Source organism: Urocampus carinirostris, chromosome 5 (genome assembly GCF_059441175.1).
Source record: "Urocampus carinirostris isolate Australia breed hairy pipefish chromosome 5, RoL_Ucar_1.0, whole genome shotgun sequence".
NCBI classification, from domain to species: Eukaryota; Metazoa; Chordata; class Actinopteri; order Syngnathiformes; family Syngnathidae; genus Urocampus; species Urocampus carinirostris.
The window spans coordinates 3,446,011-3,461,410 of record NC_142353.1 but is presented as its reverse complement, the minus strand read 5'-3'; the positions used below and the strand labels follow the sequence as shown (position 1 = coordinate 3,461,410).

The following is a 15,400-nucleotide window of genomic DNA, read 5'->3' as shown; positions in this document are numbered from 1 at the left end:
TGGTTGAAAAACACTGATCTAGGGTAAAGACATCCTGAGTTAATTCTTTTTTTTTTTTAAATTAGCTCCCTTGCATCAATGTTCACAGGTCAGCTTTGATACTTTTTACACACCCTTCATCCGAGGATAACAATTGCTTTTATACCCCAGGACCATTCGAAACATAACAAGTGAGAAATTTACCACACTTGTTTCAAAACATTCATTTCAGGTTTATTGGCCGGTCCAAATTGTCCCTAGGTGTGAATGAGCGAGCAAATTGTCTGTCCCTGTGTGCCCTGCTACTGGTTGGCAACCAGTTCAGGGTGTCCCCTGCCCACTGCCCGAAGATAGATGGGATGGGCTCCAGCACCCCTGCGACCCTACTGTGGATAAGCGGTGCAGATAATGGATGGGTGGATGGTTTCAGACGACATATGAAATCATCTTATAAATAAATGCAGCCAGAGACAGAGCAATGAAAGAGGAGACCAGCAAGCTGCAAAGTAGTCAAACTAAAGCACAAAGTTTATTGGGATTGGAAAGACACAGTGGGTTTAGTTCGCACATGCATCCAGCACACCTCCCACAGCCACTTCTTCAATTTGCGTCAATTTGTATTGAGTTTGTTCCCAGTGACACAAAAATGAACGTAACAAACATTCGAAAAACACACAAATGTGTATGTTGGCGCGGGCGTCGTCTGGAAGATCATGCATACAAGGAGGCACTTGAGTCTGATTTTTACTCTTACAAATACACAGAGAGAGGGAGTTGGGGACTAGAATGTGAATTAAATTGTTTAAAAGAATCTCTTGAAAAACAATAATAAAATAAAACCTGGATAAGAGAGTCCTAAAAACAGGGGGACGAGGTGATGCTCATCCTTTCGAACTGGCTGTGCTGCTGCAGAAAGGCCACCTTATCTTTGTGTTGTAGTTCAGTTTATCTCAGCATATTTCTCTTTTGGACATGAATGAAGTGGGCCAAACACATCAAAAGCAACCAATTATTGTTAATGTCCTGAATCAGCCGCAAAGAAAAAAAACAAAGCGTATTTAGAAAGAGGCATTTTAAACCTGTGAAGGAGTACAATACAAAAAATAAATCCATGTAAAAATGAGGCAGCAATATTATTGAAATGTAAAAGGCATTAAGGGAGCATAAGGGAGCAAGAACACTTCAAATTTCAGAGGCTAGAACTAAACTTTCAAAAAGACGCATCACAAGGAATTACCAATGCAATGATGTGCCTTAAGGGGTAAAACATTTTAATTTTGGTGATAAAAAATAAAGAGATCATGACATGTCTTTATGTTAAATTGTGCAACATTTAAGTCAGGCTAAGTGCATGTGTTCCTTTCCACTTCACATTGACTGTGCAAAAAAAAATAATAATAAAAAAAATCATCAACAAACAAAAACTACTCTGATCCTGTACAGCATATTAATTTTTCCAAACTGTCAAATGATGGCAACGATAAAGTGACGCTGTAAACGGAGGGAGAGGCCTGTACTGTATATATCTGCAATAATATCAGTGGAATGAGGTAAGCGGAAGTAAAAGGGGTGCATACAGCTTTCTGCATGTATTCTTGTCCAATGACAGCACGTCACGATTCTCACAAAGCAGTTTGTGTGTATTGTTCTGACTACGGAAGCTGTAGGCTCAAATATCGCTACCTTGATAAAAGACTGACTTTTAAAACTAGGTTGTTTTAAGGCTTCAATTGTCTCCTTAGAAGCTTGCCACCTCTGCTAGAAGTAAAACGAAAATAATGCAAAATTATTTCAATTCAGTAATCCCTCATTTTTCGCGGGGGTATGTTCCAAAAACGTTCCGCGACAGTCAAAACCCGCCAAGTAGAACCCTTCATTTATTTATTAAAGGTGTGGCATTTTAAAACATAGGGTTGCAATCATGACTTTAAGCCAAGAGATGGCAGCAGAGTTATACATCTGTGCACATTTCTTAAACAATCTCAAATAAACTCTTATCTTTTCAACTTTTGAGGAGGCCTGATAAAAGTACGATAAAAGCAGATGGGTGTAATGGAAAATAAAGCCCAAGGGCTCTTTGAACTGAGGTTGTCTTAACACATACTTAATAGAAGATATTTGTCTTTCTACCTTTAAAGAAACTATGCACCCCATGTTTAAATGCTCTATTATACTGTTTATTAAAACCAAAATAAAAACCCAATTGGCAGCTTCAAGCATTTATTAAACAAACAAAAGTACTGTACTTTATAACCCTTTTAATTTTATATATATATATATATATATATATATATATTTTACAAATAACATCTGTACTGTCAAATTATAATTTCAAGGAAGAGTCGTTTGCTTATAGGGGCGTAATTGATTTTAAGTAGATGTAGATGTAATATCTAAGCTCGAGGTCTCATTTAATTTTTGCTCATTACATTCGGGTTTGGGCCGGGCTTCTCTCTTGCTGATTTTTTATTTTGTAATTCATTCATTGATCTCCATTTCTTTTTCTTTGTGAATCGACACAATGGATTTCTTCGCCTGCTCGCCCTCATCGGCGCGCTCGCCCTCATCGGCGCGCTCGCCCTCATCGGCGCGCTTCTCTTCCTCCTGAGTCCTGACGAATAAAATATGAAAATTCAGGTTTGCTTCAGGCTAGGCCCTTCAAATCAAGTCAATTGGTCGGGCTCAGGCTCGGTCGGGCTGTAATATCTGTGAGCCCGTGTCGGGTTGGGTTGGATATTTCAGGCCCAATCTTTTCTCTAATTTCAGGACACTAATATTACTTTACATGGTACTTTGTCGCCTTGATGTGGACATTATGGAAAACGTTAGTAAAGCATGTGTCGGCAACCCAGAATGTTAAGAGCCATATAAGATAAAAAACATGTCTGGAACTGTAGAAATTAAAAGCCGTATGTGGCTCCAGAGCAGGTTTAATGGGTCAATAAGTGCAACTTTGTTGGCGATAGAAAGCATCTTCCTCGGACTTTTGGTGCTTCTCCTGGTCCAGAGTGTTTTGTTGACACAATTTCTTTTAGAGAAACTTGAAATTGAAAAAGATTTGCAAATAAAAAATGTAGGTCCATTCAGTTGTATTACTGTACATACGTGTACAAGTCAGACTGCAACGCCATTGACTCACATGCAGACACAGGCAGAAAAAGGGCGGTGCAACTTTTTAGCCAATCGGAATGCACAACACAATGCTCAATGAAATTCCGCCAAGTAGTAAACTTTGAAAAGTAAACTGCGATAGAGCAAGGGATTACTGTATATTCTATTCAGTATTTGGTTAAATTGTTTGTACATTCGGAAAAACTTCTTAAAGGGACACTGTATAATATTTGATCACTAGATGTCGCTGTATTATAGAGTGCAACTGATAAAGAAGTGCTACAAAGCACAAGGAAGAGTACAAACTATGGAGACTAAAAGTGACTGAACCACACAACTTTTCTTTGGATTTTTTTTGCCTTGCCTTTCACAAGGATTTGTTTTTTGAGGTACTCTTAGCAGCAAAATGTCATTTATCGAACTAAGAGTATTTTAAAAAACATTTATATGATAGTTCATGTGTCGTTACTCATTCAAATCAATACTGTTTTTTAAATTAATTTAGGTGTTTTTTTTTTCAACACTAGGAGGCACTTAATAATACGCATTGTCCCTTTAAGCCATTGTTTTCGATATCTGACAATATACTATAGTATTAAACAGCCCATATTTGATCTCACATGATTCTAAAATGACGTCTTGAGATCACTAAATTAAATTCACACAACTGATTGGTAATCTTTGGCCTGAGCATTACATGAGGCGATGCGTATTAAGAACCGCAGTTTTGGAAGAAGCGGTCACTTCTGAATGTTTAGGAGCGATGTGAGGTAAGACAGGTGGGAAATACAGTATCAGCGGTGTACAGATTGTGACACTACGGATAGTTAAATAGCTATCAGGTACAAGCCAGGTAGTAAAAGATGATATTTTTGAAAACGAAACATTACCGGGACCCACTTTTCAATTTCCATGTCATGGGTCTTTATAATATAATAGAACCCACTAAAAGATATTAGCTTAATTTCTACTCTTCTAACTCTCATCAACACAAGAGGCTATTTTCTGTTGTCCAACAATCCTGAGGGCGAGTGGGTTTTGCCAAAGATTTTTAAAAGACTCTGACCATTCTAACAATTTTTTTTACCCATGCTTGGTCGATGCCTCTACATGCCCTCAAAACCTCCAACCCCTACCCCTGTGAGAGTTCAGTCACTCACAGGACCCTACTGAACTATTTAGCATCAGGTGAAACCCTCCAGAGCTTCTTCGCTTACAGTTTATGGCTCCCATTCTGCATCTGCTCCACTAGGGGGCAGAGTTAGACATGGAGTCCACAGAGTTTACGCTGGAAGACTGCACACGGCTGTGGGAAATAGATACCTCCGGGTGCTGAAGCTGCCGAGAAAAGATTCAAGTTCGACATACAGTTTCTAAGGTGAAACGCATGAGCTTTTGTTTCTACGTACGTGCCTCCTGAAGATCCTGTCCAGCAGGCTTCGTCTGGGAGGCTCGGGAGGTTGATTCCAGTCCAGGTCCGGGGGCCTCGTCCCTTGAGGGCCGAACACGTTCAGATCTCTGAAGCACTCTGTTTCTATCATCTGGAGGAGACATTTGGTCAATTATAAACATTGTTGAGATTGACGTGTTACAGAGGTACAATATCCTAGAACACAAATACTCTTCTCGATAACGAGTACTGTACTAAAACTTTGTTATTTTACTGCACAGTGCATTATTGCGTTATACATCTACAACAGGGGTAGGGAATGTATGGCTCGTGAGCCATTTATTGCTCTTTTCATGAGTTAATATGCCTCGGACATAATATTCAAATTTTGCACATTTCTCTGTGGCATTCAAAGTCTAGTACTGTTGAAATACTTAATGATGAAGACTCGTAGAACAAACAGCAAATACCCGAAAACTCCAGCAAACCACTCAGAGACATTTTGGTGGGCAGATCTCTGACCAGATCATCAAATGACTCAGTGAAATGAAATGAATTAGCTTTTGTCTGGAGAGCAGATTTGTTGATTTTCTCTTGTGACATTTGGTGTGGCTCTCTCAATTTATTTTTAAAAATGTTTTTGCCTTTATGGTTCTCGTGTGGTCAGAAAAGTTCTTGACCCCTAAACTACATATTAAATGCAGATCGCATTTAACAATGTCCTTCAATTTCTAAATAAACCTTAACCTAAAAGAGTTCGCCTGCTGGGGAAAACTGCTGGCTTTTATTCACAAAAAAAATCCCGATAAAGCCAAAAGCGGACAGTCAATAGAGATGATTAATGAAAACTGTCTGAAACAGTTATAAAACATTGTGAGATTAAACGGTTATAAAACATTGTGAGATCTAGACAAAAAAAAAACAATCGCTGGATCGATATCTTCTGCGTCTAGGGACCGACTGGCACAGTGAGTGGAAAAGCGTGGCAAGACATTTAATTGAATTTTATCATTTTCATCCGGTTGTTTTTTCATAAATTTTATTCGACATTTCTTGGCTAGTAAAGCTTTATTTGTTACAGTTACGTCATCTTTTGCATTTCTTTAGTGTTCTTTATTTATTTTACCCTATGTGCATTATCCATGAAAATTGACTGAACATTAGCCGAGTTACTTTTTAAACGAAGTAACTCTTAAGTGTGGCTAAATATTATTTTTCAGAACCGCGTCCAGCACTGATTTTAAATATAGGCACAGTAAAAAATATTAACCATCGATCAAGTTATATGTGCTCACCTCATTCTGCCATGGAATGGAAACACTGCCAGAAGCAAATTTGGAGTAGAAGTCATTGTCTGTTTGGTCCAAATTTACTCCCTTGACTGTGGAGAACTGTTCGATGTCCAACACATCCTTGCAATAGACTGCCCGAGGCTGAGAGAGTCCCAAAAAATGGGAAAGAGATTAAGATGGAATTCACACATTTTCCTGACCTGGTTAGAGCTCTAAAAGTCACATTATTGTGGACAAGGTAAGCTACTAATGTAGGTTGAATGATAAGCCATTATACTAAAAAACAAAGCTAATTATTTGGAGTTGACATTACTGCTCATGCTCGCATGAGCACAGATATTCTGGAACCAGCTCCAGAGCGAAACAGAGTTTTGAGGGAATATATAGTAAGAACCAATAAGTGGAAATAATGTGCCTGTGTTAGGAGTTCACTCGGGATATTAAAGGTAACGCCCATTCCCAGAGACAGTATGTTGTAAAGATGCCAGTGCACTTGAATGTATAATTAAAGCAGCATGAAACAATACTCTTCTCTTGAAAGTCTTAGTCATACAGACAATGTATACAACATTGTTACATGATGTCAGAAGTGCCGAGTACCCTCACAACTATTCGGAAGCTAGTGAAAAGACATTTCCACAAGGCATAACCAGACTTTTTGACAAGTGAGTGCTGGTCAGCGTGGAGCTAAACTTTAGTAGTAGTAGCGGGCTGCTAATAACGACCGAAACAAGCTGAAAAGGACTTAATGGTAATAAATATTGCACTGAGAGGATACTGGATAATGTGATGCTATGAAAAATAAAATACTGTAAGATGCCAGTGGGCTTGGATGTATGTTTAAAGCAGCATGAAAAGATACTCTCCTCTTCTGAGTCTTAATCATGCAGACTATGTATAGAACACAGTAATAAGTTTGACATCCCTGCTTGACAATAATACATATTGTATAAAAAATATTTCTAAGTATTGAATCCAACTTTAAAGTGTATTTGTAGAATGTAAAACTTGACCAATTTTTATATATTCTGGAGGCAGACGTTTTGTCACGTATTCTCGAGCCATGATGTCATTGTAGTTGCTCAAGACTGAGGTAGAAATCAATCATGACTCGGCTTAAAAAAAAAAGGTGATTGTTGGCTGAGCCCTGTGTAACTGTGATACATCACTACGCGACAGCAAGTGGCCAAATGACTGCTCCCTGACATGGATAGAAAATAGTGCTTTTTAACCAATAAGTTCATATTCCACAACAACAAAAAAGGAAATACTGTATTGAGCAACTTACATCTGGCACAAAAGGCGGCTCCACTATTCCAGCTTCAAGTCTCTTGAAGTTGATGTTTTTGAAGAAGGAGTGGGCTTTAACATCTGCTGCTTTGCCCCCCTGGCACCCCAGCCTCTGCTTTGGGTCTTTGGTGAGCAGCTAGGTTAGTTTGAACATAAATATAGTCAATACATTCGTATGTCAGCACATAGCTCGTTTCTGTCAATCACATACCCTTCTACAAATTTCCTTGGTGTCTTCCGTGAACTTATCATTGTACTCCTCCTCCTCTTCCTGCACCCTCCTCTCCACCTCCTCCCGCTTCACTCGCTCTTTGCGGGCACGGAAGGGCGATCGCCCTGCAGTCATCTCAAATATGAGGCAGCCCAGGCCCCACCAATCAGAGCCCATTCCATACTTTTCATTGTTGATCACTTCGGGGGCTAACCAAGAAAAAAAGGGTTGTTATGTGAGAACTTGCATTTATTGGAGGAGATGTTGATCAGATTTACTTACCCATGTAGCCGACTGTCCCTACCCTTCCCCTGATCAACTCCCCTTCAGGCACTTTAATGGCAAGGCCCAGGTCAGATATACGAATGTGCCCTGGAAAACAATAATTTAATTCAAACAGTATTGCTTTAATCATACAATTGACAAGGTTGTAAAAGAAAATCCCCTCTATTTTCGAATTATCTGTACTGATACAAAAGTGATAGTCTGAGAATTTGGGAGTCTTCGGGACGGCAGTAGCTCAGGAGGTAGAGCACTAGTCTTGGGATCAAGGGATCCCAGTTCGAATCCCACCCGGCTTGTCCGTGTTACATGTCGAAGTGTCTTTGGGTAAGACACTGAACCCCTGATACCCCCAATAAGCAGGTTAGCGCCTTACATGGCTGCAAGGCCGCTATTGGGAAATGTGGAGCACATCGTAAAGCGCTTGGGGAAGTCATCGACTTGAGAAGCGCTATATAAATGCAGATCATTTCATTTCATTTCATTTTACAGCAACACAGTAGCTTCAAACTACAAACATTACCTAATACTGCAAACAGTCTGGGTTTGTTTTCCTATGCCAAAATGACAATAAAGGCAATTCTAAATCTACTAAAAACAGTTAATCATGCATCATAACCTACCATTGTCATCAAGTAGGATGTTCTCTGGTTTTAAATCTCTGCAAAAAATAAGGGACAGTGTGTAATGATTAGTGCCTTCGAGTGGTACAAAAAACCTTTATCCAGTAAAAAAAAATTGATTTGAATACTAGGCAAAAATACACCAACTAATCGGCGCCATGTTTGTCTGGCATCCTGCCTCCACGCTGTGTTATGTATCACTGCCCTCGCTCGTACCAGAGCACTCAGTGCTATCTAGTGGCCAAATATTACACATTGGGGCTTTAAACAATTCTTTGACTGAATGAAATGAGCTGCAGTTGTGATCAGAGGCTTACATAAGATGATCCTGCATTAAATAATTTGTTTGATTTTTTACTTCAATCGAGGAATAAACATGTGCAAATAAACTGCAAAAAACTCAAGTTAAAAGTATGGGGGGAAAAACAATTGTCAAAAAAGAAAAGTAATGGTTTTAAGTCAAATATTCTTGCTTTATTCCCTAACATTTTTTGTTAAATTCTAGTAATAATTTTGTTATTTTACTATACATATTACATATTTTATTTGATTTTCCCTCAATTCTTGCAGGATCACTTCCCCCAAAATCCAGTTAAACATTCACAAAAAATATGGTAAAGTAATAAAGGACAATAATCTCTCAAAGTATAATAATGTACAAGTGTTTTGTTACCCGGTAGTTTTTGCTAATATTTAGTATTAATTTTCCTTTTTATCATAGAACTCTTCATTATATTTCACCGTTTCCCCTCTCAAAAGGTAGTTAAAACATAAGAAAAAGTAGGAAAATATAAATTATGTGTCAAAATAAAAGTATGCACCAAAATATTTTTTGTAGTGTACTAACTTCAAACATATACTTATTGGATTAAATCAAGCATAAAAATGGGCCAGGACTTAAAAACATGGAAGGATCGGGAGGAAATACTGTACTTATTTGTGTCCCAGCTGTAATTTTTGGTAAAAAACCAATATGAATTTTTGTTTGACTTTTTCTCAGTTCAAACTAAGATTAAAGTGACAAACATTTTTGAATTCACGCGGCCATGATTCAAACCATTTATGAAGACAATACCGACATCCAATTTAAAATAAATGTATGTAATGTCAGATTCATCATCATACACACCATAGAGTTGTTTCCCTCGTCATGCTTTTTTGCATTTATTTACAGTATGTCTTTCAGGACGACTTTTTTTTCTCCATTTTCTAAAATTCATCTCTGGTACCATGAATAAAAATAGATAAAGAGATAAAATCTCATGTTCGTTACACACACAAAAATGCAGTACATGTATTCAAATCAGGTAGGTGTTAAAAACTGTGAATTTCTTCATAAGGTGAGAGATTTTCATGCCTGATAAATATTAAAAATTCACATGCACATAGTCCCTAAAATTTGGTTGAATGTCTTTCACATGTTTCACTCTTCTTTTGATAACTACTCTAAATTTGCATTTTTGATTGTTACCTGTAAACAATGGATTCTCTATGAAGATGCTTGAGACCACAACAGATCTGAGCAGCATAAAACTGGACCCTGTCTTTATCGAAGCCCGGTGTGCCCATGTTGTAGATGTGAAACTTCAGGTCCCCGCCATTCATGATGGTTAGCACCAGACAGAGGGCGTCTTTGGTCTCGTATGCATACGCTAAACTCACCTGGAGGAACACTTTCATTGGTTAACAATGGCCCAGGCATGAACCGTCTTTGTTGATCTTCACTCACAACAAATCTACTGTTGACTTTCTCCAAGATCTGCTTTTCATTTAGCGCCATCGACTCTCCTTTCCTCTTTTTTATCCTCTTCTTTTCCAGCTTCTTACAGGCATACATTTTTCCTGTTGCTCGAACTTGGCAGGCACACACCTGAGACAAGGCCAAGTCCATCGCACATTATTACCATAATGATGAATAAAGAACAAATTATCACCTCATTTTATGGAGGAGGGTTAACGGGAATATGGCTGAGCTGATTACCAAGAATTAGCGTTTTGAAATAATATCAGTTTGGTTTTCGGTTGGATTTACGTAACGATGGCGGCTTGTTTATAATTTGTTTACGTTGTAAGTGATGATAAGAGGGAAAAATCATATGAAATAAGGCACAAAAACAGACTTCCGTTTTGTGCTATTGTTCTTGAATTTGTACTTGTTTTTCAAGAAAGACATACAATAGTTACAAATGATAATCCTTACTATTATTATTCTTTTCCAAAATGATGTAAAAAAGTTAAAATCCAGTTATTGGCTTACATGAGTAACAATATAAATTCTGTATTGAACAAAAAACACTGTTTTATCTCGAACTGAGGTATACTCAGGGGTTTGTACACCTTTCCATGGCTAAATTCAAGCACTTTTAAAGTACTTTCAAAGCCAATTTTTCAATTTCAGTACCATTAAATAAATAAATCCATTGTTAATCATGTATTTTGTAAAGCTACAAATTTATCTGCGGTTTACAAATGCAATTTTTAATTTTGCATTTGCATTCATCAATACATGTCACTTTTACATGTTGGTTATATCACATATATATTTGTGTATCTCAACAATACATGTGTCAATATTTTTTAGAAAACACTAAACTCTAAAATGATGGCAACATGTAGCGTACAATTTTAAGTTGCAGTAAGTTCTTCCCATAACAATTTACCACAAGGGAAACGCTGGCTTAAATTTTTGAATGGCCCATTATAAATGTCCCTAATTGCTGCGCAATCCTTGCATTAAAACACATTTTATAGTGCCCTGTTTAGCTGTAGCCTGCACCGGTCCTCTTGGGCCCGACCCATAGGTGGCGATGACGCTTCATAGCACAATGTCAAACAAACTAATGTCAGCTGTCATTTTCACGAGGAATAAAATTAGATGGCAAAGGGAAGTCACCATAAAGCAGCGTTGGCACTTTATAATCCTTTAAAAAAATAATATAATTCAAGCATTTTCAAGGATTTCAAGCACCGTCAAAACCCTTTGTATACAGTAGCGAAAAGCAAAAGACAAAAAAGAGAAATTAATTTTGATAAATTTTAATTTTGTCTGAATAGTTTTAGCGGAATGTCAGCATGGCAATGTCAAATTCAACATCTACAAAAACCAATGAATCAATCAAAAGTATTGAACCTTGTGGGAAATTACTGACGGCTAACCTGACATTAATTTTACAAAAATATCTTAAAAAACATTCTCACAGAAATTAGAAGTTAGCGTATGCTTGAATTTGGCAGTTATTGGTCTAAATACTTTCGTATAACAAACTGAACAAACTCTCACCTCTCCAAATCCTCCCTTGCCCAGAACTCTGTATTGTCTGAAAGTGTCTTTAGTGATTGGTTGCCTGACAAAACACAGATACAGGAAAACCCATTAATACATGCTCATGTACCATGTTATTGATTTGGGCAGAGAGATTATCCGTAGAACTCAATACCATCCTGAGTCCTTTTCCTGTTCACAGGGTGCGGCTTCTTGCGTGCAATTTTACTTTCCAGACAATGGATATGATCGAGGAAGCTCTGAGAGCCTGCCGTTTACTCAGAACTGCGTCTGATGCGCTCGCTCTGCAGACGTTCCTGCCAGGAAACGTCTGCAGAAGGAGAAACCCGTGTGATACACCTTTTTCCACTGCCATTTTTTGGTATGCACATCAGTTTGCGAGTTAAGTGATAATTCCTTGTTAAAGGAGGGAGATAACAAGATGGGTAGCCATCATTTTCGTTCCGTGGGGTACATTGTACCATTCAAGCAGACTGTCATTTTTATTATCCAAACGCAATTTCATAATTCAGTGCATGTGTAATCCTGCAACGTCTGTGGTAACCTCTTATTCATTTTCTGATGGTAAACAGAACAAATGAAAAGGGCAAAATTGCGTAGTTTGTTGCGAGAATAAAGCAAGCTTTGTTTGAGGATGAGCACGTGTTGTGTTCTAGCCATTTGCTCAGTGTTTTCACCTTCACCTCAGCAAGAAGAAAGCTGTCAAAAAAGGTTTTAAACATTGTTATTCATCTTCCAAATGGCTGCTTATTAAAACAGAATGATTGGGAAATACAGAGATCCCTCAGTTTACACGGTTAGTGAGGACCAGAACCACAGGCAAGAAGTGAAAATTAGCAAAGTAGTGTTGCACCTTTATAAAAGCCCCAAAATGACATTATTACTGACTTAGAGTATGACCATAACAGAAAAACAATCATAGATCTACAACTGATAACACACAACACGTTATAGAAGTTGAATGAATAGTTTTGTTGTCAGTATACAAAACTAAAACAAAATTGGAGCACATTCGTCAAAAGTACACAGAGCGAAGAGGCCCCACTTACTTCTACACTTAAGCACCATCCACCCCTGTGTGGTCCGGACTTTATTCACCCTCAGACTCCACGCGGCAATCGAACGCTTGGACCCTTGGTTTCATTGTCATTATCAAAAGTAAAACAAAATTGGAGGGCTTCTCCTTCAGTGTAAAAAAGCAATTTGGAGAGCGGTCGGCTAGCTGCGCAATAGCATCTGGTGTGCTTGAATGGAGACAGATCTCTGTGATGATTAAAATAAGAACGTCCCAAATGTAGTGATTTCCCATGAGTTGTGGCTCCAAAGTCATCCATTTCATGGCTATCGGACCTGGTGTTGACAAGATACAAGGTCCATAGCAGTGGCTACGGAGAGTTGTTAGCCTACCCGCTCCTGCCTTCTTCCAGACGCCGCCAGAGTCGCTTCTGGAATCCGATAACAATCCCACACAGCACCTGCTGGTTATCAGCATTTCTTTGGATTCTTGACTTTCCTTAAAATCTGATTCAACTGATGAATTTATTTTAAATGTGACGAGCCGCTAAAAGCTAGCAACCCTTCCTGCTTTGTTTTGATCCGCAGACGTTGACTGCGGATGCCCACCCCGGATTGACAGTTTTTAATCTAGTTTTTAAATGTAGTTTTTCACCATGTTACCTATTGTCTTTTATTGATGTTCACTATGTTTGTGTACTGTTACCCAATGGTAAATTAATTCCACCCTGGTCATCCCGGAAGGGGAATTACCACTTGTGAGGCCCCTTCTTTAGGTTTCTTTTTTTCCTCACGCTGAGGTTTTGAGTTTTTCCTGGCCCGCATGTTGGTTTAAAATCAGGCGATGGTGTAATTGTAATCCTGTGCAGTCCTTGGAGACATTTTTGTGATTAAGGGCTATACAAATAAAAGTGACTTGACTTGACTTACACCAGCCTATCACAGTCACGCCCACCCAATACACACAAACACAATCTGCCCAATGCAGTATTTACTCTGTACTCTCTCTGACCACAATAAACGAAAAGTTGGTATAAAGAACATTCAATTCAAAATCCTCCAATAAGTTACCAGCGATAACCGTTGCGCAAAGTAGAAAGGGGTCTGTGTATATACATTTTCTTTTTCAAAAACACTAAAGAGCTAAGGAGAATCCAGAAGTACTGGAATACACATTTGGCAATTTGGCATTTAGATTCATGTCTTTGTTTAGTTTTTGTAACAAGCACGCTTTTGGCCAACCATAAACGTTTCTTGAGACCCATGAAGGTGAAAAAGTGACAACATTTTCTTACCGAAAGATGTTGTTTTGTTTATGCGTCCAGTAGCAGATATGTGCCTACTTAGAATGGAATTGGTTATTGTAAATGATATATATTCAGTTTCATTCATTTTTCCAAGGTTTTTTGGACTTAATATAAAGAGGGTCTATGCCCCATTTGATCCATAAATTGGCCTTATAAGGCTACATTGTTCAAAACATGGGAAAAAGTAGAAGCTTGGATACTATAAAATACTATCTATATAATCAAATGCATTCTTTTTTCCAATAATGTTTTTTTTAAGTTTTATTTTCAAAATCTCATTAACCGCTCTGAAGTGCCTTTACATACCCCATACGTAGAGAAATTTCAAGATCTTGTTTAAAGGGGATTTGGTGCACACCATAATTGCTACAAACACTAACCTCTCCAGCATCTTCCACTGCAGGAAGCGGTCAAAGTACATGCTGTTCTGGAAGTCTGCAAATGGAGCCCCGCTCAGGTAATCGTGCACAGCTCTAGTTCAAAACACAAAGGTTGGATTCAGTCATCACAATCTCACCTCAGCCAAAGTTTTTCACAGTGCACATATAAAAAAATAAAAACAGGGTCTAGTAGGTAGGTGAGAGGACGTAAAGATGGCAAGGTGACTCACTTGCGGCAGTTGCTGAAGATCTCCTTACATGGACTGAGCTCAAGGTTCTCTCGGCACTGATCTGCAAAGACCTCTGCAATGTCCACACGCTGAGGTGACTACATTAACACATGCATATACAATATTCTTTATGAATACACGCACTCTTCAAAGGGAATAAGTGTACATGATTATTACACAAAACATATAACACCACTAGAATAATTTTAAGAAATGCGCTCACTTGTTTGGAAAGAAAAGTCTTGACAATCTGGTCCCCTCTGCTTTTTCTTTTCTCATCAGGAGTCACCTCGTAATCTTCCTGTACAAATAACAGCCAGAGGATATGCGTCTGTCATCTTGCATTACCATTTTGCGAAATTAAAAGCAACTCACATAAGTATACAGTGTCCCTACAGCTTAAGGTGTGTTAAATTCAAGACTTTGAAAATGCCTTTTGAAATCAAATTTAAGACCAAGTTGACCAAAAAAAAAAAAAAAAAAATCACAATTGAAACAAAATTACATTTCGGCCCAATTGAAAACTTTCCGTCTGAGAAATCTATAAGTTATAGACATGGAAAAGTTTACTGTAGGGCTGCACGATTAACTTAAATCTAAACGACACTGCGATGTGACGTAGTGCAATTGTGTAATCGCATAACACTGCGTTTTTTTCAAGGCTTTCTAGCCAGCAAACCCTAACAAAGCTCCCCAGAAGAGGAAGGTGTTTACTTAAATTTCAGCTCTTCAAATCGTCTAAAATTAACCTAAAATCACAATCTAAGACGTACCCAAAATAAATTCATTGCTGTTGTTTAACTGTTTGGAGAATATGGTTGGTTTTGGTCTCTTTTGAAAGGTAACATCCTGAAGTTTTGTCCCAAACTAAAACAATCGCCGCATGTGCTACTAACATGAGCAATCTAATTTGAAACACACATAAATATTAGACTTTTATTCTCGCCTGATTTTTTTTTTGCAATCACATGCAAGATAAGTGTAGCATGGTAATTTTAGCTGGAAAAC

At 38.1% G+C, this 15,400-nt stretch overlaps 1 protein-coding gene across 6 annotated transcripts in view; it reads right to left on the bottom strand.

The window, feature by feature from the left end:
- Positions 1-486: 486 nt before the first annotated feature.
- Positions 487-15,400, bottom strand: part of grk5l (G protein-coupled receptor kinase 5 like) — a 67,172-nt gene continuing 52,258 nt past the window's right edge. Inside the window, exons 4-17 of one of the 6 annotated variants that reach the window (XR_015850454.1) lie at positions 14,616-14,693; positions 14,393-14,490; positions 14,163-14,255; positions 11,459-11,522; positions 9,908-10,048; positions 9,650-9,840; positions 8,179-8,216; positions 7,556-7,645; positions 7,274-7,482; positions 7,061-7,198; positions 5,776-5,913; positions 4,504-4,631; positions 4,308-4,428; positions 487-2,590 (exon numbers count right to left, since the gene is read on the bottom strand). Coding sequence is in view for 4 of the 6 variants with exons in the window: in XM_088335353.1 (XP_088191479.1) it covers positions 4,339-4,428; positions 4,500-4,631; positions 5,776-5,913; positions 7,061-7,198; positions 7,274-7,482; positions 7,556-7,645; positions 8,179-8,216; positions 9,650-9,840; positions 9,908-10,048; positions 11,459-11,522; positions 14,163-14,255; positions 14,393-14,490; positions 14,616-14,693 (1,500 nt within the window). In the remaining 2 variants the exon portion in view is untranslated. Of the gene's footprint in view, positions 4,429-4,499; positions 4,632-5,775; positions 5,914-7,060; positions 7,199-7,273; positions 7,483-7,555; positions 7,646-8,178; positions 8,217-9,649; positions 9,841-9,907; positions 10,049-11,458; positions 11,523-14,162; positions 14,256-14,392; positions 14,491-14,615; positions 14,694-15,400 lie in introns of all 6 variants that reach the window. The other 5 variants (XR_015850455.1, XM_088335353.1, XM_088335354.1 and 2 more) reach the window with 5 other exon arrangements.